Below are 24,284 nucleotides of genomic sequence, written 5' to 3' on the forward strand. Positions count from 1 at the left end.
CTAAAGATTGTAGTCCGTCTGTTAAGATTGGGGAATCAATCAAACGGACCGCCCGTTTTTGCACAGAGTCAAGGGTTTTTTTCAGGTATTTAGGGGCTCCGGACCAGAGATGGCTGCCAAATTCGACAGTAGGGCGCACTTGCGATTTGTACAGGGTCAGCAGTTGTGTATTATTAAAGTATCTGCGGGCCCTGTACAGTACGCCTAGCTTCCCTGTACGGTTACCCTGGATAGACTCCTGTTTCGAGTATTTTTAGCTGGTGAGAGGACGCTTTCACGGAGTTCCAATCGAATGGAACAAAGATTGCCAATGGGCTTTCCTACTTGAGTTAGCTTGGTAGACGAAGGAACAAAGCGGATGATGGCTATGCTATTCTTTTCTGACGTATGGGGAGGATATTCTCACTGACAAAACGAAGGGATCGTGACGAATATGAAGTTGTTTCGGCGATTTCTGACGTCCTTCCTGTCAAATTCAATAAATACTTACCCACTATAGGAGGAGAAGTCATCCAGAATTAGGTTGGGAATTGACTCTGACTGAAACCGTTGACCAGTGACGGAGATCGGATGATTTCAGATTCACGACCTGATGATTCTAGTATCCCTGATCCTTAGCGCCGGAAGTCGAGGATATCATTTTCTACCATTCTTTGATATTTGAAGCGGACGGAAGGTAACAAACGATAGAGCGAGTGACCATGACTTTAAAGTGGAGTAAGATCTCCCGTCCCGGAAACATTCGTTATGTCGGATGGATGCCCTCATTCAAATTAAATATTGATATGACTATTTTGAGTGTGGACAAAAGACTTGAAGTATGTTCTGTGTTGCACATATGATATACATGTTTCATTACCTCTACTGGAACGAGAAGCTGTATAGACTGGAGCCAGGAGCTATTTGGAGTAACGTGACTGCAGAGGCGAAGGCGAACAAACTGGAGCTGGATTTAACTTATTCTTACAAGCGCAAACTAGAGGGGTGTTCACGGGACTCCCGAACTCCTGACGTTGCTGATGCAAACCACTTCAGTATATGTTTATGTTTGAGGTTAGTAGAGTGGACTCCTAACTTTCGGCATGCTGGCGAAGCTTAACTAATCGTCGATTTGGGGGAGGTTTACGCGACCTAAACCTCGCGCTACCCACGTGACCCAAATGGTTCCTGACATCAGGCTGTCATGCCACCGGACCGGAGCAGCTCCTTGTACCTAACGGTATAAGATGAATCTTCATCAATCATCATCATCATCAACATCATCATTTACCAACAAGGACCCACATATCAGAATTCAAAGGAATCCTACCTTTATCACCCTCCGGCAGGAGGCAAAACATGTCATTATTTCATCTGTCGCTGAGCGATATTCAATTAATTTCTGGAGGTGTTGGGATTGGACCATCAATTTGGCTGCTCTCGAGCTGGTCACGTTGATGGATGGGATTAGGACGGAGACCAATCGAAAGCAACACATGTTTTGTCTCTAGCTATTCCCAAAAATACCTACTCGTAGAAATAACTCACAAAACTAACAACCCATAGCCAAATCATTAACCTAGAATCTTGTGCATCTTGAATTGAATTGTCTATAGAGAATTTCATGTACCTACTTGTATTTAATTGTCCCATTATATTATCATATCAAATACTGCAGTAACCGGAAACGTTCTGGCGAGCAAAAAAGGTAGTAAAAGGTAGTTTAAATCAGGGTAGTCGGTCATTGTCTTATTTTAAAACCATACAGAATGTAACACGCCTCATCTAAAAAGAACCAAAGTTACCACAACTAATTAAAAGGATCCTTCAATGAATTAATCACTGTCGAAACAAAAAATTGACACAACGTGACATATTAATTCGTTAAGATTGAAGGGTTGATGTACCGCGAGAAGTTTCAAATCAGACGGGAGAAATCATTACTTTTCACGAAGTGAAAAGGTAGAATCAGCGATTCGTTTTGCGCGGGAGTGGGGTATTTACTCAAATCATACACGAATATAACACTAAAATCATTTCAGTGGCTGCCGTGGTCGGGAGCCAACGAAAAAAATATGTTAATTCAATTTCGATTTTAACTGAAGGGAAAACATCAAAAGACATTACAGTAGTTATATGTATTGATGATTAAGAAATCTGAAAAAAAAATCGTTGAGAAAATATTTTTTTCATTCTTTTTAAGGGTCCTATATTTCATGCTGGAATCAACCGTACACATTCACCAAATTGCATTTAAATCGGTTGGGCAGTTTCGGAGATTAGCGTGTAAGATTGATTTTATATATTAAAGATATGATCTGCCCTGATGATGGACACCTTAATGCTGTCCAAAACGTTGTCTAAAGAAGGAGGTAGAGCAGCACGCCAAAATACCCCAAAAATAAATCACCATAAATATATTTAAGTTTAAATATAATATTATAAAATACGAATGCCGGTAGCACCTGAAATCTTTTATCTCATTTTTTCTGATTAATTATTAGAATATTGTGAATGTTAATGGTATTAATTTTTACCACAATGATGTGGTAAGTTGTATAAACCAAAATAATATTAAATGGCCTCCACCATCAACCCTTGTCATATTTTTTGCAATAACGCTAACCGCTACACTCGTACACCTTGGAGACATTCTTGACTTCTGGTTGTTTTCAGTTCATTGCCCGTTTTGGTTAAAGCGAGAGGTGTGGCTAATAATTCTGCTTATATTTGTTTTAAAAATTGCAAACTAAATCCATCGGTTTACTGCCTTTGGGTTTATGACAGTATTATGAAACCTGTGATAAAAACCGTTGTGACGAAAACCTAAATATTTCACTGTTTTTTTGTATAATTACACATAATATACAATTTACGTTCAGTAAGATAGTTTTTCTTGCAAAATAGTTTGACTGTTAGAAATCTTTAGTAGGTACATTCATATCATCAGAACAATCTTTACCGTAAAGGGTTCTTCCAAAAAAGTGCCCTTCAATCTCAGAGGTTGGCTATCATCAGGGCAATCTTAACCTTTAAGGGGCCTTCCAAGAACGTTCCTTTCACTATCAGAGGGTGGCTATCATCAGAGCAATCTTAACGTTAAAGGGGCCTCCCAAGAAAGTGCCTTTCACTATCAGAGAGTGGCTATCATCAGATCAATCTTTACCTTAAAGGAGCCTCCCACGAAAATTCCCTTCACTCTCAGAGGTTGGCTATCATCAGGGCAATCTTTCTATGCAGGCTATATTAGAACTGTTATGTAGATATTACGAAATTGTCAAATCCATGTGTTGCGGCGTCATCCTCTACGTCTTATATAGGTACATGTTTTTAAATCGGAAATATAACAATTTTTGTATGTAAATCGTGAATAAATAGCACGTGGTGTTCAAACATTAATTAAGACTTTTATCCTCGAGTAAAATATGTCCTTTCCATCTGCGTATATTTCGTTGTTAGGATTTAAAGTTTAAACGATCGCTTGATTTTATGAGGCACTTTTAATAAAATTTGCTTTAAATATCGAATAATATTGTCAAAAAATGTTCGTCGTTTGTCTTTGTCTTTCAGAAGACAGCTATAGATTATCTATGTTCCGAGGTCAACACAACTGTTGAATTGTTAAATATGCAAATTTTGTGGAAAAATGCGGACCCTCTGCAAAACAAAAATACGATAAGGAAATATAGTTTTTCGATGATAATGATGTACTTTCGTTGTTTTCACGTGCTGGCTAATGTGGCACTGATTAATTTTACGTCTAGCCAACTTGTTCCTCCTAAAGCCTACCCAAAGAGGATGAAAAATTTTCGGCAAAAAAAACATAATTTATGAATTTCTACGATAGAATACGATTTGTATGAATAAAATGTGCAAACACGTACGAATTCTAGCACATAATAAAGTACTAATTATACATGGTGACAGGAACTTGGTGAAGTATATTGAAGGACGATATAGAGGAGACATTTGCAAAAAAATCAAATCAATATGAAAATTGTTTTTATTCTCAACCATAATTAAAAAAAAGCTGGTATTGCTACAAATTATAAAAATTATGTTGGTGTTTTATAATTGTTTTGTTCAAATAAAACACTTTGTGGATATACAGACATGTTATAAAGATCACTTTTAATAATAGTATAGATTATGATAATGGTATAGATGTACTGCACAGATAGGTTTACGTTTGTTACGTTACAGCGCCCTTGAGGTGATTTTTCACAAAAACGGCGCTCTACTTATCCAATTATTATTATTATTATTATTATTATTGAATAATCTAGAAATCCAAAAGCCTGGAAATGAAAAAAATACCTAAAAAAAAATAAAACCAATTTACTAAATAAACGATTAGACATGTCAAATAGCCCCATTTTAAAGATATTCCCTCGCCTCCGCCTACTTTCAATCCTACCACCCCCTCGTCCCCCCATCAAAGTTGATATTCTCTGTCACTCTTGTCACCTTACCTATAAATACACTGTCAATGTTATAGTTTTAATATAACCCTGATTAAGGTCCAGCGTGCACCGAAATCGGTTAGTAAAAAGGTTAGTTATTAAAAAATATGGTTCCATATTAACTCAACACAGTGACAATTCAACACACTTTTAAAAAGTGATATAAAGTAAAAACAAAAATACACGAATGTTTAAACACCAACATCTGCGATTGCCCTCCTCTAGAAAAAACAGAACAAATAAAGTATCTGGGAATCGTAATTGACAATAACCTTAGATGGGTACCTCACATCAAACAAATCACAAATGAACTTCTCAAAACAATACACATTTTCCTAAACATATATAAAATAAAACAATTGAAAACAATATATTTTGCACTTTGCCAATCAATAATAGAACATGGAATTATTGCTTGGGGAGGAGCAAACTCGGCTATCAATTACATAGAAACCGCACTGAAAACGATCTTAAAGGTAATACTAAAAAAACATAGACTGACTGATACAGACCAAATATTCAACAGCTGTGACGCACTAGATATACGCCAATTATACGTTAAAACACTACTATACTACATTTTTGACAAAAAAAAATAAATTTCAACATACACAAAATAACACTAACAGACCAGCTAGACAAGCGTACAAAGAAAACATAAAAACTCCGACAGTAAATTCAAGCTTTGGACAAAGACACTACCAATACCATGCTATAAAAGTTTTCAACAGTGTAAAACTTGAAATTAAAATTGAGGAAAATAAAAATAAATTCTCACACAAAATTACAAAATGGATTAAAAAACAAAAAAGACAATATTACCAAAATTTCATAGCATAAAATAAAAATAAAACCTACACGTAACACACAAAACCAATATAAACACACATCACTCACAAACACACAAGATCATTTTCAATGTATAATTTTTTAATTTTAAATATATTATTATGTATTATGTATTTTTAATTTTAAATGTATAATTTTTCTCTTTAAATGTATTTATGTAGATTATATTTTAATATTATAAAATGAAGGCCTCAGCACGGGCAAGCCACCCAGTGAGGCCTACATTACTGGAAAACTTGAAATGTAAAAAATATTGTACCTAATAAAAAAAAAAACAAAAAAAAAGTCATTAGAAACGATGAAAAAAAAATTAAAACCTAACCTATTTAACCCAGTTAATAAAGTTTTGTTTCATCACTTTCCATGACTTTATATAACTTCTTAAAGATGTGATGAATTATCAATTTGATGAGTTACCCGGTCACCTAAAAATATATACAATAAAGTGGTTCTAAAAACAAAGTGTTGTTATTATAATAATAAATATATTTTAAAAATAATCATATTACATTTTTTTTTTTTGTTTTGAAGTATGCATTCACTGTTGATGGCCCCTCCCATAAATGTCTGTAATATGCACATGGTTTGGCTTTAACTATGTATGTATCTTTCATTAGTATCTTATGACATTTTGCACTATGTATATTTAGAAAATAAAGCATCAGATTCGACAACCTTCTGAAGAAATTTTCAAAAGTCGAACTACGTGATTCTCATTATACTTTATTCCGATAATTCGGTTAATATTTCATATTTCCTAAGTCTTAGATCTCTTTCAATATTCGTGTTGGTTGAAGCGACTTAATGTTGACGGACTTATTTGCTGGAAAGTTGCGGCATCTTAGCGTTAGAAGACGAGAAAATACCCTAAAATAAAGTGGGAAACTTAACGACGTAAGTGAAGAAGCGGTGCACAAAAATATACGACGCGTGGCCCTAGTGTATTTGACAGACATGCGGTTGAATTTGCCCCAGCAAATCTCTAGATACAGTGGGAATCTTAACGACATAAGTGATGAATTCGTGTAAAAACAATATTAGGCGTGAAGTCTGATATAATGGATGGATCTACGGTCAAATTTTCCCTAGCAGGCCTAGAAAATCTCAGATGTTTCTTGAGGAATCCCTCGGGAAGTTATTTCTTCATCATCTAGAAAAATATTTTTGCTTTCCGCAATTTTTTAATTTAGAAATCGTTGTTAAAATTTTGAAACCAGTTATTTAATATTTTATAGTAAGGTACTGTTTTCATCAATCTTAAATATAAATAACTTATATCCATGGGGATCGCTCTAAAAAAGATTTACATTATCGTTACGAATTCGTCGGAATTAATTAAAATGTAGGCCTCGAGCAAACCCCGTTATTAGTTATATTTCGCCTCTATTACATCCTTGCATTTAAAAAGGTGTGTATCTCGTCAAAACCTAACAGTAACTCTGTACTCCAATGAAAATAAAACTATACAGGTTATCTTCAAAACTTTTTACAAACAACATTGTAGACTAAATCAGCTTTAAAAAACACTACTAACTTGAACATTCTGTATAAACCTACACCTGCATGTGTCGTGTCAATTGTATGTACTTAATACTATCTATTTAGTACTGATTATATTATAATATACTACATACACCTTACCAATTAACACATCGGAGCATTAGAGTGTAATAATTAATGAAATTAACGTCATATAATATTGTACAAGAGTACTATTACGTATGGTTTACTGATTGATTTATCATCGATAAAGATACACTACTGTCGAGAATCTTGTTTCCATACGGATAAATTATTATACGTTTTGAATAAAGACGTTAAACTTATTATTAATGAGACATCTGCGGTGGGTTAATGAAGGTGATCCTTTATCGATGCAGTGGAAACGTTAATTTATCTACTACACTAGGGCGAAAATCTTAAATGTAAAATAATTCATGTAGTTGAAATAACTTTTTTTAACTGTTGACGGTTACACCAATCAATGTAATATATAACAATAGCATTTAGTTGAGACTTTGTCCCGCTAAGATTGATCTTGGGTTCGACTCCTGTTTGCGACCGTTACCTTTTTATTATTCTGTATCGTGTTCTATTTAATGTTTTTTTGATTTGTAAGTACATGAATAAATTAATGCAAATTTTGGAAGTGGAAATCAACACACTTTTCGACATCCGATCGAGCTCGACAGGCTCATTGTCGATAACATTGCACACACAATCATTTCTCTGAAATTGAATGACATTACAGAAATTAATATACCAAATAAATTTCGATCCTACCCAATCGGGATTTGGCGCAGTTGACCCCGGTTTTTGGGGAGGAAGGTTCAATCCTCAGTCAAACCAAAAAAAAAAGTTTTAAAATTAATTTTTAAAGTTCACACCAATTTAAGAGCCAGTTTCTAGGAAGGAAGGTTCAATCCAGAGTAAAACCAAAAAAAAACTTGAAATAAGCTACTAGCCGGCCTAAGAAATGACCTAACTAGGCTGAAAATTTAAAATGGGTGTATTTAAAAAACAACATTCCTTTTTTTGTTGATTTTTTTAGTTTTATCTTCTTTTTTAATGATGTAAAAAAACTATTTTTTACATGTCGAGATTATACTAAAACCATAAAATCACACAAAACATAATTTTTTTAAAGTAAAACCATTTTGTGTTTCGATAATATTTTATGTAGAATAAAAGTTTAACGCTAAATTAAAATAATAAAATTTGTTTAGATCACTATTTAATAAATATTCAAATTTATTAATGTTGTACTTAAATACTTATATTTTGTATCTCGATGAAATAATTGGTTTTGAAATAATTTTTATTAAAAAGTGGTGTAAACAAAGTTAGTTATTTTATTTTAATAAAATGATACCAAGTATTAATTTTGCTATTATTGAAGAAGAAATTCATAAGACGTTTCCAAAACTAATTGTATATTTTGAAAATAATACAGTGAGCTTGTCGCCTATTCAAGTAAAGATGGTTTATCTTATTATATAGGTATTTTATGCATCATTACTAAACATGATTGAGTTTGATAGCAACTGTGCGTCACTGTAAATAGTTTATTTCATGTAGCATGATAATGATCTGTTTGTTTAATTGTTTCTGTGTTTTAGTAACGTTTAGAAAATACGAAAACACTATGACGAATTTCTCAGAAATGCAATGCATTCATTTATCTCGTCATTTTGTTGTGAATATAATGATAATTAAAATCATTAAAGCAATAATCATCTATCATTTCGCTGTATTTAAACAATGATATAATCTGAAAATATTTTCTTTCCTTTTACCATTTCTAAATAAATAAAAATTACGCGTGTTAATATTTCCCTATATTCGAAATAAGTCTTATTTTTACGCCATTTTGCCTTAATGGGGTAAAAATAAGTTTTTCCTACTATGATCTTTACTTATTAAGTATTATTTTTATTAAAGGCTCGTTTTACGAGAGATGGGAAGGCTGACAGAGATATTGAAAGAAGAGTAAATGCAGGTTACTCCATTGATGGAGGACTGAATGCAGTTATTGTCCAAAGAAGTGAAGCTAGCAGTCCACAATGGTGTGCTCGTACCTACCCTGATGTATAAAAGTGAGGCATATAACTGGCAGAGAAAGGATAAAAGTAGACTGAATGCTGTAGAAATGAGATTCCTGAGGGGTATGTGTGGTAAAACCATGTATGATCGTGTGAGAAATGTGAAGATTCGTAAAGCGTAAACGTAATGAGTAAGATCAAGAAAGGGACGCTTAGATGGTTTGGGCATGTTGAGCAAATGAGCGAAGAAAAAACTGTAAGGAGAATGTACGATGAAAATGTGAACGGTAACAGAAGTCGGGGACGCCCGAGGAAGACATGGCACGACCAAGTGAATCAGATACTTAAGTCGAGCCATTTCAAGAGTCAGAATAATAGAAGAGTATGTATGAAACTCTTCCTACCCCTGCGTTAAATGGCGTTATGGTTAGTTAGTTAGTCAGTTAAAAGGTTATGATTATTAAAGATTTTTTGGTCCTTGCGATAGCCATAAATGCGTTTTGTACGGTTCAACAACAAAATATAAAAAGGGTCCATAATGTAATGGATAATCTTTCAACATTGTATGGGGAACCCAAGGCTATTTTGAAAATGTAATATCATATTTAGTAAAATTCCATGGTTTTCCAGTTGATTAGACTTTTTGATAAATTCTAAAATAAACGCAATAACGGTAATATATTTCTGATAGTAATACTATTCAAACGTAATATTTACAAAGTAAAACAGACTGAGAAAATTCCATCATTTGTGTGCGTGGCACCGAAGAGCAAAAGTTGAAAGGTTACACAATACCTACCGGACACCCTGTATAGTCCAGACCAGTAGGGTCCCAGCATTGAAAAATGTGGTTTAAGAAATTGGTTCATGTATTACGTAATATCGCACATAGTAAAATATTTCATTTTTTATGGAGGTAAACGATAAACATTAATTTTCTATTGACATATCTTTACCACCCAAATGTTTCATGGCATTGGCATATTATTTATTATTCCAGATTGACGAAGTCCTCGAGACTCTGGGCCTGAGTAGCACAAAGAAGACAAGATGTGGCAAGCTATCAGGGGGGCAGAAAAAGCGACTGTCCATAGCCTTAGAACTAATTGACAACCCACCAGTTATGTTCTTGGATGAACCCACAACGTAAGTTATAAACATCCTTTTTTATGTTTATAGAATCAAAGTTGTATTAGTTTATGGACTCTCTTAGAATTATGAATAATTCTTCTTTTTTACGTTAGCTCCACACAAGAGGCCCTGAGGAAAAAAATCCCTCCAGGGTCTTTGTCATATTTGGGGATGATATGTGGAGGGGTAAAGAGGGTAGATAGGAGGGTCAGTGATGGTTGTATGAATCATCCTTCCCACTGCGGTGAAAGGCGATGAGAGTCCAGCTATAAAGGTCAAAGGGTTTCCCTCAAATGGCCTCTCTCAATCAGGCACGCCACGGTGGTGGACAGACTGATACGCCGCCAAGACATGGACTAACTTTACTCCAAGTAATCGGGCACGCTTGTTCTTCAAACGTAGCTAAACACTAAGGGTTACCTATGGCAGAGGTGCTGGTTATCCAAATAATGTTCCTAATGGCGCGTCGGTACCCATACGCGCTTGCTAAATTAAATGTTTTATTATTTCCAACAACACTCGATCCCATGAGTTAATTATTGAGTTAATTATCATTTTTCAAATAATTTTGTTTTCTTGGCTAAATAGATCTTGATCTTGCATTTAACTTCAAAAGATATTTTGTATTCGGGGAGGTTAATAGCATTGAAACTTTGGACCATCTGGAAAAATTGGGCCCTCAGGGTTTTGTCATTTACCATGCGTTAAATAAAAATCATTTATCAAGTGAACGTTTTATGTGATTTTATTTTACCTTGGTTTATAAAATAATATTTATTTTTTCTTATTTTTTGTAGTGATTGATACCTCTGAAAAAAATTAAACCATAAAAATTATTATTTATTATTAATTATTATTTTTGTTTTGTTGAATCTCAATAAATTTGACAGTTTCCGATTATTGGTTGTCAGATACCTAAATTCATTTGATTCGAGGAAATGTAGAATTAATTTCTTGGTGGCTTGAAAATTTTCACTAATTGGACATACGCTTTAAGCAATTCCAACTAACACCCAGGCTTCATCACGGCAAACTAATAATAATTAATAATACATGCAAAAAACAGAAGTTCAGAAATTCACATATTATTAAAATATACTAATCGAATATAAATAGCCATTTAAAAAATGTGTGTACGAATGAAATAGATTTATGAACGGCCCGCTAAAGTATATTGTTTTAGTAGCGTATTTCACTTTGTTGATTCACTCATTTTAATAAGAAATTGTTAATTAATAAAATAATTTTGATTTCTACTTTATTTCTTGTATGTTAATCGAACTTGAATAATTTACTTAGGAATACAATTCAAATTACGCACTCATGCACCCACAACCGAAAGTAGAATATTTTATTTATGGCGTTTTCCTTTTTCAAATCTAATCCATATTATTCAGCTGTTAAGATGTTGTGAGTTGATATTCAAATATTTTAAAAAGGATGAATTAAAAAAAAACATTATAAATTCGAGTAAGAAGAGTGAATAATTCTTCCAGCGTTTCCCATCTTAAACTTTTATCAAATCGCAGGTCCGTTTTAAGACCCTGGTTATTTTTTTTTTGCCTAAATTTTTGATGAAGTCCAATCTAATAAGTATTGTACATATTTTGTTCGAAAATATAACTTTGTCTTTGAATTATTTTTTCATAATAATTGAAAAAGTCAGCAATTTGCAATTCCTAATAGATTAATGACTTTACCCCGTGGTTAAGATGTGATAAAAGGCATAATGAGATAACTCGAAGGCACCTACGTAAAGAATAATAATTATGTTACCGCGTAAGTGAATTACATTTTCAGCATAGTCATGTGTTTGTTAGTTTATTTTCCTTACAAAGGCTGCATTTTCAATGCAAATCAAATGTTAATACGATCTTCGCTGATCAATACAACTTAACTATTTTTTTTTATTATTTATATTTCTTGCGAGCGCAATCCCGATGAGTTACTAAACTCATTGTAGGACGAGAGGAACTTACAATACATAGGTGGGAGCTAATAGGTACTTTTTTACATTGGTATTTAACAATATTATATGTTTCACTCACGAAACAGTACAAAAATAGAAGAATAACATAATTATATGTGTCACACACAAAACAGTGCGCAAATAAAAATTAAGATTATTAAGGAAAATTAAGGAAATTAAAGGAAGTATAGAAATTAAGGTTAAGGGAATAGAAGGAGGTTAAGTAGAACAAAACAAGAAGAAACAAAAAAAAAGTAAACAGACGCTCGATTATATATGCACATAAGAACAGAGCTTAGGTAAAAATAGAAGAAGGTACTTACCTACCCACTAAAACATTGGTAAAAATAGATTATGCTCGATTATAAATACAGGTGATGGAAAAGGAGAGAGAAAGAAACAAATCAAAGTACAAGAATTAGAATAGAGTTATAGAGTGTGTAGGCAATATAGTTAAGAGATTTTATCCATATTTCGTAGTGTGTGTTAGAGGAATGCGGATTTTATTGTTATTCCAAGTATTGTGGTTGTGGATGTCTTGATTGTAAAGTAGCTTGATGTTAGTGTGGGTTGATTGTTGGGTAGATTTGTAGGATGGTGGTCGTGATTTCATGTTTGGGAAGGATTATGATTGGTAGGATACCGGAAATTAAATAGATGTCATTATTAAACACTTATAATTGTATGACTGCAAGTTTCCCAAAAATAATTTATGTTTAACGACTATATCATAAAACTTCACGGGATAATTGTTTATGAAAACATGTAAAACATTATTAATAAAGTTTATCTAAGGTTTTATTTTTTTTCCCTAAAGTCAAAAAAAGGTGGCCTGAGCCGAGCTTTACTTTTTGCTTCCTAAGATTAATCAAATTAATCGTAGTAGCACGATGTTCACGTAATATTGGGAATATAGATGTTATCGGAAAGCATGGGGTAATGAACGTTTGTATGAATTATTTTAATCCGGACAGTGCTGAAGAACGAACTAAGTTTTATATACGTACCCTTGACAAATGAAATATTTGCCTAAGCCAGGAATATAAATCCTAGTTAATTCATGTATTTAAATTAAATAATAAAAATAAAACTTTCTTTGATAAAATTAATTTAATTAATTAATTAATTTTAACAATTAGGGGACGTAATCGGCACTTTTGAGAATTCAAAAAATTAGGTTTTAATTTTACTGTTTAAATATCCTGAATTCATATTCTCCTGTAATATTTTTTCAGTGGCCTAGACAGTTCATCCTCATCACAATGCATCTCAATGCTGAAGGAACTGGCACGGGGTGGAAGGACGATAGTGTGTACTATCCACCAACCCTCGGCCACAGTGTATGAGATGTTCGACCACGTCTACATCCTGGCAGAGGGGATGTGTGTGTACCAGGGAGCCAGCACCAACACTGTAGATTACTTGAAGACCTACGGCTTTGAATGCCCGAAATATCACAACCCTGCCGATTACAGTAAGTAACTTAACAAATATAACATGTTTTTTATCCCCGCCTTCAGTAAGTTACTTGCTGAAGTTCTCATCCCGTCGATTTTTATTGTCGATTTCGTAATTATATGTTAAAAAACATATTAAATCATACTATCAATTCGACAATGCCTTCAAAGGCAAAAAAGCTGTCACGAGTAAAAATAACTAAACCTGAGAGATGTTATTGTTGTTTGGAATTTAATTTTGAGACACGAGATTGGTATTATAAAAATAGACTTTTTAGAGCACGATTCATCATTTGAATTGGCTGCGCAAAAGGCGAAGGCGAATCAGGTAAAAACACGACAACAAAATATATATATCATCTCTTGATTTCGAGTTCGTAGAATTTTATTATCTTCAATTTATTATTTTTACATATCGACTGTTTTTGCATAACGATAAAAACGAATATTTACAAATTCGTAAAGCTAATTTAAAATCTTGAAGTTTATATGAAAGTGGTTATTTAGTTTTCTTAATTTTTATAAAAAATATTGCAATTCTATTTATAATTATTCGAGGGAGTAATTTCATGTACCTTTTTCTCTAAGTAACCTAAAAAATATACATATGCATAAATTTAGGTTTAAGTATTAAAAATGAGAAAAATTTTGTGTACTATTACTTTGTAGACTATTCATTATGAAACCACTGAAAAGTAACAGTCCCAATAAATGTGGCTTGAAGGGTTTTATTCGTTGTTAGGCAACCCGATTCAATTTTCCGCTATCCGTTTTCAAATCCCATGCTTGCACTTTTTTAAATTTTATATAATATTCCAAAAATATGTCGCTTTTAAAAAAAAACTCCACTTGTAAAAAGGCATTTCACAAAAAACGAAAGAGACTAATTTACGACATTGAATAAATTAATCGCAGTTAAGCGTTTTACTGTGAATCCCACGCTAACTAGTAGGTACTAAATTCATGCTGTAATAAAATAAGGTGCATCTCAAAAACAAGCATCATAAATATTATTTCAACTTAATTAAAAGAAGTTTTATCCTTAAAAAAATACTCGAGCTGGGATGATCTAATCGAAAAGAAGTTTTGTTTATTTTTTATATGAACTTGATTTAGTAATGTTATAAATATACTATCATGTTTTGTGTTAATCACCACGAAATATTCGAAGCAAATCGTATTTATTTTAACATATTTATATTAATAATTGGTATGAATAATCGGCGCTACAACCTTCAGAGAGTCTTTGTCACCTCTGGAGATCGCCTCTATATCTACTGAGACAGTTATACAGTATGCATCCAGATAATTTTGCCGTGAGGCGATATTTGACAAGTTTTTTGTAGAACTCCAGATTAATTTTAATTTTTAATAATGTCAAGTTTTACTGTGAAATTATTATTACGCGTGACAGCTGTTTCGCCTTCTCAAGGCATTCAGATCATTATCCTTCTGAACACAGTTCGAAAATGCCTTCGGAAGGCCAAACAGCTGTCACGCTTGATAATAATTACATAGCAGAGCTTGTTTATAAAAAGTTTTTTTGTAAACAAGTTCTGCTATGTAATTTTATTAGTAGGTACGCATGATCACTGTTTCCTCTTCCGAAGACATTATCAAACTATCTTCAGAAGGTATTATCGGGAAAATATATATATTTAATTTATTAAAAAAAGTTTAGTTATAAAAGTTTTGCTCTGTAATTATCACTACGAGTGACCTTGACCTTCGACAGTTCGATAATACCTTTGGAACGCGAAATAATAATTACACAGCAGATTTTTTTTAAATAAATAAAAAAATATTTATTAAATAATAACGTCATAAAATTTTTTTTAATTTTTTGTTTTTAAAATGGTATAAGCCTTCACACCATCCTAAACTTAGGTCTCATCCATAGACCCCTCTCGACCTGCCAGTAAAACCTTCCCGTCCGTTAAATTTTAACTGTGAGATCATCAATAAAAAAAGCGAATTGTACAAAATCATAATAATCACAAATAGGAATCTTTTACTAAACACACAATCTGTTTACCTACTTTCCACGTTCTTTTTTTCAGTCATTGAATAAACAAGTACAAAATCTTCAAACAACAATTCTCGCTTGCCCTTGACTTTTGAGAAAATTTCATGTAAAACTACGCGATTCTTTGAAGAAGGTTATTGGGAATTAATTTCATAAGATTGAGTGTCAGATAAAGCTAGTTAATTATCACTTAAGCTATTTTAATCAAACTTAGATAAGTGATTTTGAATGTATGACTTAATATTGACACGTGAATATTCTTCGGTCGCCTATTTCCTGAATATTGTATGAAGACTAATCTAAAAATATGCTGACCTTTGAGCAATGGTCATATCATGTAACTTAGGGCCAATTGATTAAATCTTGGTATAACCGAATGTTTTTTTTTGTAATTACGCAATATACGATGCGATTGTACCACACCAGATAGGAGCACTCCTGTCCCGGTGAGACCGGTACACCAGGGAGCACTGTTTTGTTAGGACTTGGCACGTGCTGTGAGAATACGAATGAGGTTGGAGTTCAATCGACCGGTATAAATGGCAACCTTACAAGCCAATATAGGATTTTTTAATGATCAGGAATAAAGAATTTGATTGAGGTTTGCTGTTTTATTTATCTTTCTCCTTCTTGCCTCTTTTTTTCATGATTCTTTCTGGTCTTTCTTGGTTCTTCTTGACCCGTCTTGGCTTGTCTTGACTCTTTTTGCATCATCTCTCTCTTCCTTGCTCTGCTTGGTTCTTTTTTTGTATCAATGTTTTTATTTAGTTATAAAAAAATACGTTTTTATATCTAGTATAAACCTTTGGAATTACTCGCATGTACAATTTATTTCTCTGACATTTAGGCACACTTTACAATACATCTAAAACTTATTCTTTATTGTATTTATGCATAACCCACAAGAATCTGTAAGGCTTTTAGCATCTTTCGTTGAATATCTTGAATCCTTTAAAATAGCGACGATTTTGGTTTCCTGACAAATTTATTTTCAATCTCCACAGCTTCTCCTGGGGTGGCCATGTATTTCAAAATTAAAAATATATTTTTAGATATGTATTTCGGAAGCATCTTATTTTTGAGATTATATATAAATATCAAGGTATTGTAAATTATATGCTGTCTCACAAGTAACATTCCTAGTTGTTTCTGCATATAAATTATCTTAGAATACCTACTACAATTCAATAATGCTCGCAAGCCTCTATTTTGAATTATTTGCTGGTTGTTCTTGTCTCTTTTTGTTTATTTTTGGCTCTTCTTTTCCTACTTGATTCTTCTTAGCTCTTCTGGTCTTTTTGTAGCTCTTCTTCATTATTTTTAGCTTTTCTTGTCTCTTCTTGGATCTACTTGGCTCGTTTTGACTCTATTTGGCTCGTCTTGGTTCGCCTTGTCTCTTCCCTTATCTTCTCGCCCCATTTTGACTCTTCTTGACTCTTCTTGACTCTTCTTGGCCCGTATTGGGTCTTATTGAAAAATTATATTGCCTAGTTTTAAGATAAAATATATTTTTCAGATGAGAATATTTATTTCAGAGACATTAAAGTCTCGGAATCGAGGAATTTTGATAATCCTGGTGTTGTTTGAAAAAAAGGGTAATATATTTCGGCAAGATTCTTTGATTATATAAATTATCAACAAAAAATGTCTACTTCAGTATATTTTTATCTTATTATTTCATAATAAAGTCGACAAATTTGAGACGGAGGGCTAAAGTAGCAAATATTTTATTCATATGTATTTCAGGTGAACTGTGTTATGGCGTAATAAAGAATAGGAATTGAGAAAATCCGTTTCCATACTGCTAAGACATAATGTTAGATCGAGATGCTCGTTAATTATTTAAGACTAAACTTTTGTCTTTGTATAAAAAAAATGTAAAAATTAAATTTTTGCATCGGAATTCAACTATCGACCAAATGCAACTTCTGAATTCAACCATCAAAATAACAGATTAAATGAGAAACTGTCTAATTGTATGTGTTTACTTTATCTTTCCAGTTCTTGAAATAGCAAACTGCGAGTACGGAAATTTCAACAAACAGCTGGCCAAGGCGTTGCCGGAGAACTGCTGGAGGTTCGACTCGAAACCCCTTGAACCAGAAGCACCCTGCCACAGAATAACTAAAAAGGCCACCAGAGGAGCCTTACTAGAATCCTGTAAAGCCACAGTCCTGATACAGCCTCCCACCGAATTCTCCAAGTTTTGGGTCCTCTTCCACAGGTGTCTTATTCTCATGTATAGAGATTGGGTGAGTAAACTTTATATTTATTTATATTCAAAGAATATAAGTACCAATATGGGTCGTTTCTTTGCCACTTACCTATGGCGTAACTTTTTATTGATGCGAATTATAGCGTTGCTTCATACGAGCTGTCATCGTCTATTGTGGTGTGCAAACTTTTGTATGCACAAAACTCGCGTCGCAATGGGGAGTTTGATGTTGTCTTCTGATCCCAATGCTAAGACAACATTGTGTCTGGATATGTATCTTTTTAAATCACAAATGAAGAACATTATTGTGCGAATAGATTAAAACTAAGTCATGTTCAAGTAAATCACATATTTCAGTAGGGATAACTAATTAATATGTCAGAGATGATGTGTGAATGTGAAAGAAGCAAGGATTATGTTGCCAAAGAGAGATGTCCTTTATATATTCTTTCGGCCTAATTATTTGGAGAAATGGCGCTAAGTTTGTTTTGTTAGTTATGATTACTGATAGTTATGATTTTATAAAAGTGATTTGAAATACTTAAAAAAACAATACACTTTGTTTATATATTTTTTGTTCGATATGTAATGTAATACTACGAAATATTATCACGTATAAAAAATATAATAGGTATTAATAATGATTATTTCTCTTTTTTGTTGAAAATTGCGATGGATTTTTTAGCCTGTTGATTTCTTTAGCTATTACTTAATAATAGAATAGAACCTGCAGCCAATATGAAACAATGACTACTTTTTTTGTTATTATTAAAAGTCTAGTAATATGAATAAGTTATTTAATAAAAATAAATTAAAAGTCTAGTAATATGAATAAGTTATATAATAAAAATAAATTGACCTCGTCAGAAATTTTCAAGAACAAAATGATTTTTTTTATATATCCCACCACATTTAGTCAAGTAGGAATGGTATATACGAGAATAAGATTAAGATAAGGGATTTTTGTTACGATTTTATAAATTTTTTTTTTTTTTTTTTAAATTCGTGTTGTTTCATAAAATCACTTTTTTCTTATACTTCCCATTAACCATCGATAAATCAAAAAATATTTAACGGACATCATAAAAATATCCTGTGTCTTTTTGAGATATTGTATAATAATGTAACATGAATGGTTTACTTACGTATCCATTTGTTATTTAATAGACTTAACCAAACATTTAGTTTTCATCTTGTATTTCAGTTTTTACGACCGATGTTTAAATTTCATTGTATTTTTTCAGACCCTCACTCACCTCAAGGCCTTCATGCACTTATTCGTTGGAATAATTCTCGGATTAAATTTTACTGGTTCCGGTAGCGACGGAGGAAAAGCAATTAGCAATGTTGGCTTTATGCTCATAGGAATCACATACCTCACTTATACGTCAATGATGCCTGCAGTTTTGAGATGTAAGTTACTTGTTTATTTCCCTTGTTCAAAAATGGAACGCACAGAATAAAAAAGAGCTCAATAATCTAATTGAGCATGAATCCATCAGTAACGAGGACTGCGATGGCCATACAGGTGCAGGTGACCCAGTGAAAGCGACACAGAGGCGTCCGTGGGAAAAGATCCCCTGCTTGAAAAAAGATTATAAAGCGAAATTGTAGAAAAATGGCTAGGGAAGGCAATTGGTTGAAAAAATTTGTGAAGGAGGAAAGATGAGTTAAATACAAATTCTTTAATTTATCTCAACAACGTGTAGATGTTAAAACAAATTCATAAACTTGTTTTCTTCACCAGTCTAATCGATGACTTTGGGTAAGGGTATTGCGGATTCAATTCCCGTTCTTTAACAGGTTATTAGCGTAGATACCTACCAGTGCGTTTTTTTTTCTTTTATGTTGTTTTGGGCAAAGTTCAGCGAAAAAAAAATACAGTTTCATTGCATTTCCGCCAAGGAAATCGTGCTATTTTTTGCGAGATTGATTTAGCATGTTATTGTAATTTTATAGATATCTTCAACATTTTTATATTATTGAAAAAAATGTATTTTACCAAATGTTATTATGCCAAGATAACTGGATATTTATGTTTATTTCAGTTCCTCAAGAATTACTAATTCTCAAAAAGGAAAACTTCAACAACTGGTATAAGCTACGAACCTACTACGCAGCAGTCATTTTATGCAATCTACCGGTGCAGGTTTGTTTAATATTTAATTTTGTTTATCGTATTTTACAAATTTTATCCTATCTTTAAAATATATATTACTGCCCACCAACCGTTTTTTTTTATAATAACTGGCTTACCTTCATTGGCGTTCCGTTGTTAGTTAATTCATTAAGACCGTTCAATATTAAAAAAAAATTTCACAGTAAACGATGCCTTTTCTCAATATTGCATTCCAATAAAAATAGAGTTAATTGCAAAATCAGCTTTTTATCTAATTTATCAAAATTAAAAGCAGTAAAATAAGAAATAAATAAATATCTTTTTTTATAAATGACAACTTTTATTTTTATATGGAAATTTAGAAACCTACTTGAATTTATTGAGTGGATTTGACCGTTTTAAATACGTGAGTTGTTTCTATTAAAATGATCATAAAATAAACTTTCATTATTGAAGACAATATTGGCGATTTCTAAAAGAAAATCTGAAACAGAAAAGGATACAGTCACATCTAGGACTCGAACCCAGGATCCTTGCCTTGCCGGGGCACCGCTCTACCACTGAGCTAATGGGACCCTATCCCCTTCGGTCACATTTAACTGTATCATACTTCGAATAAGAACTACCAACATTGTCTTCATTTTTTCACCGCACATTTTTTATTGGAAACTATCTTCTATGTATGATCGCAAGATTCAACCCGAACTAAATGCAATCTAGACAGCGTCTTTTAGATAAACCTATCTTATTTTTTATTTTAATGTGCGACATCTATTGACTTTTCATCAAGTCTAGGATAAATATTTATTTTTTGGAATAACTTTACTGAGTAAACCCTCAAATTGTAATATTTAATTATTGAAGACAATATTAGCGATTTCTAAACGAAAATCTAAAACAGAAAAATCAGAAAAGAATACGGTATTTTAGATAAACCTGTCTTATTTTTTTATTTTAATGTGCGACATCTATTGACTTTTGTCCTAGATGTGACCGTATACTTTTCTGATTTTTCTGTTTCAGATTTTCGTTTAGAAATCGCTAATATTGTTTTCAATAATTAAATATTAATGAATATATTTTCCTTAAATTCTTGAAATAAATGTACTTTCCAGTTGTTCAAGCTGGGTATTATGTAAATGGTGAAAATTTAATCATAACTGAAAAGTTTTCCTTGTAGTCATTATAATGTTTCATCGGATGAAGCAATAATTTGAAATATCGAACCAATTATTATTATATTATCGAAACAATTTAGATTTTCCACTTTTAGTTGCGTGTTCCCCGCCGCTTTGTTTTCCTAATATGAGTTATAATCCTTTATGGATCGATTTAAACTCTACGATTTTTCCTATTTTATTAACAACCATTGTTCATACTTTCCGAGAAAAAATACATTTTACCTAGAATGATCATCAAATTAATTGAAGCTAAAACTAGTAGTCAGGGGGAAAAAATGACGATGACCTTGCATTTAAATGTAGATTTTCACAATTGAATACAGAGTTTTGTGTTACGCAAATTTGGTGTAGTTACAATATCAATAATTATATAAAATATTCTGAATAGGTATCGCATTTCAGTGAGTTTTGTGAATAATATTTTTAAAATAATTTCAGATAATATTCTCCACGATCTACTGCAGTACTTCATATTTCCTCTCATCGCAGCCTGCGGAGTCCTGGAGGTTCGGAATGTTCCTCGGAGTGATGATCCTCGTCACTCTGTTAGCTGAGGCATTCGGTCATATCATCGGAACCTTATTTAATCCAGTCGTAAGTAGTATTGTATTAGTGTTTGTTATAATATTAGTATTATTCCCGAAATTTGCGTAGATTATAACTTACGTTACATTTACACTTTACCAACAAAACCAAACCAAGGCCCTCTGTAACAAAAATTCAAGGGTAACAAAACACAAGAAATAATCTTTACGTTCATAGATGGCGCTAATTAAAATAATTTATAAAAAAGACTTTTTGCGAGTAAGGCCTTAAACACATTACTCTATATTATGCGCACATTATTTGGGCGTGGCATATACGTATTGTATTTTGGGATGACACTACTCAGTAATCTTACTCAGGTCAGATCAATTGGGGAACTGCCGCCGAATATCATTTCTTTGTATTGGATCTGTCACTTTGACATATGACAATAATCTGTCACCCCTTTATGCTTTTGTATCTATTTGCGTCCGTCCATACGTAATAATTAACAAACAGTTTTACTCAAGTCATTGAATTAAGGCATTCAAATTCAATATTGGATTGAATCACCGATATTATATTGTATCAATATTGAATAAATAGTTTTCTCTACATAAAACTCTGTTATTTTAAGAAAGGAATACAAATACAACAATGTATCGGTGATTCAATCCAATCCCGGTTTTAAAATCTTTGAATAAAATTTCATCGTTTCACACCTGTTGTTTTCAATTCAGAATGGCACCTTCCTGGGCGCGATCTTCACGTGCGCGATGCTGGTGTTTAGCGGCTTCCTGGTGCTTTTCAACCACATGTCCAACGTGATGTACTTCATCTCCAACATCTCCTTCTTCCGCCACAGTCTGGACGCCCTCATGGTCTCCATGTATGGCTTCAACAGGGCGCCGCTCGCGTGCGACGATCAGCATGTGTACTGTCACCTGAGGTCAGTGTCTTCTATAATTTCAGTTAAATATGTAGATACTACTTTGTGTGTCTTACTTTCCAACTGAAATTATATTTTAATTGACTGTATATAAGGGTAACCTATTCAATAAATAAATTACTTCAGTTTTTTTGCTTTATAGATTAATCTGAATAAACAACATTGTATGACACCCCCTTTTACCCCCTCCCCCAAATGTAATGTATTATATAAACCATAGGTTAAGAAATATTTGTACCAGTTTGAAGATGGCCTTAACAAGTTGAAACCGGTTACGGTTAAATATAAAATATAATGGAAAAAACTTTAAAATCTTTTATTCTCTTATTATAATGGAATTTCACCATAAATTGTCAGTATCAAACATAGAAATATTTCATTTTACTTTAATTTCACATTCACAAATATAATTTAATTTGTATATTTTATTCTTCTCGCAGGTCTCCAAAAAAGCTTCTTGATGAAATTCGTATGCTTGACGGAAACTACTGGTATGACGTATCTATATTAATCACCATCCTCGTGGCCAGCAAGTTTGTCGCGTTCTACACCCTCAGAAGAAATCTCAAGAAAAGCTGAAAATACCCACTCTTTGTTAATGTTAAATTGCCAGTACTTTATTATATTATTGAATGTTTAGCCTAATAATTATTAATTTAATATTATATCTTCAGTCATGTATGGATAAATTGAGGACATTCATTTGTAATGTGGAATTTGGTGATATGCTTCAAATGTGATTTTTACTGGTGGTATCCTAGATTACAGGATAATTAATGGAACAATCATAGATCTTATTAAATAATTAGTGTGTATATTTTAGCGTTATTTCGTAAATATATATTTAACAATCATGTAAAATAGTTATAACCTATAATATTAAACAATGATTTTCATCAAAAAAGTGTTTCATTTTGTGTGTTTAATTTTTTTAATGTTTTTTTTTTGTTGTATATTATACTCAACTTATTCGTCAGTCATAGTGTCTAGCTTTGAGTGTGTTGATTATTTAGGGTTCACAGGTTGAGTTTAATTGTCTCATCTGTAAACCACTTCTGGACATTTTTTTGTTTTTTGTAAATTTTAATGGATTACATTCACACATATGTATTTTAAAATCATTATATTTATGTTACATGTATACCTACATTTACAAAAATAATATTAACTCTTGTGCCTGATAAAAGAACCACAATTCTTATATTTTGTTATTTGGAAACGGTTTTGAGTGATTTTTTTTGGAAGAATTTTTTTTCATAAAAGTATCTGATAGTATTAATATCCTTGCGTCTGGACGATGTAGGCCCTCTGATTGGTCGAATTCAAATTGTGTTTAAATAAGACATTAAAAATTAAGACACGATTTCATACTGAAATAGAATCGCCACATGTAATACGATATTTCTTCAAAAATATCGTTTCTGCTCATACAATTTTTGGATAATATCGAAGAAAATATGTCTTAGAAAGTTCATAATCCATTGGATTAATTAAATTATAGTGAAAATTATCCACAATTACGTGATTACGTTTGACGTTTGACGAAAAAAGCACGCGTTAATTCAATATGGCCGATACCCGATCCGCACCGCGGCAATAGGTGGCCGACAGAGCGCACCTCTGGCGGTGTCAGAACGAACCAAATGACTGGCGCGTATATTTAAATATGCAAAATTACTTGAACATCAAACGTTTAATAATAAGATTTCTTCTGGTTTATTTCAACTTTGCAATGGCATTCTTCATTATTATTTATATTTTTTTTTTGCTTATTAATTATATCAGATTTTATATTGACATGTTTTCTAATTTCTAAAATTTCAAAATTATTTATTTGCGATGCTTTAATCCTGAGTGAAGTATTTTAAGACCTGAATTT

The 24,284-nt window shown here is 32.4% G+C and overlaps 1 protein-coding gene across 2 annotated transcripts in view; it reads left to right on the forward strand.

The window, feature by feature from the left end:
* LOC149421238 (ATP-binding cassette sub-family G member 1) overlaps nt 1-23,309 on the forward strand; it is a 129,357-nt gene extending 106,048 nt beyond the window's left edge. For both annotated transcript variants that reach the window (XM_089635903.1, XM_089635904.1), the window contains exons 5-12: nt 9,834-9,979; nt 13,169-13,407; nt 17,418-17,668; nt 18,876-19,044; nt 19,680-19,780; nt 21,370-21,525; nt 22,197-22,405; nt 22,846-23,309. In XM_089635903.1, the coding sequence (XP_089492029.1) occupies nt 9,834-9,979; nt 13,169-13,407; nt 17,418-17,668; nt 18,876-19,044; nt 19,680-19,780; nt 21,370-21,525; nt 22,197-22,405; nt 22,846-22,984 (1,410 nt within the window). In that variant the 3' untranslated portion in view covers nt 22,985-23,309. The remainder of the gene's footprint in view (nt 1-9,833; nt 9,980-13,168; nt 13,408-17,417; nt 17,669-18,875; nt 19,045-19,679; nt 19,781-21,369; nt 21,526-22,196; nt 22,406-22,845) is intronic.
* The last annotated feature ends 975 nt before the right edge of the window (nt 23,310-24,284 follow it).

Source organism: Hesperophylax consimilis, chromosome 9 (genome assembly GCF_061612785.1).
Source record: "Hesperophylax consimilis isolate HC1 chromosome 9, BYU_Hcon_1.0, whole genome shotgun sequence".
Lineage (NCBI taxonomy): Eukaryota > Metazoa > Arthropoda > Insecta > Trichoptera > Limnephilidae > Hesperophylax > Hesperophylax consimilis.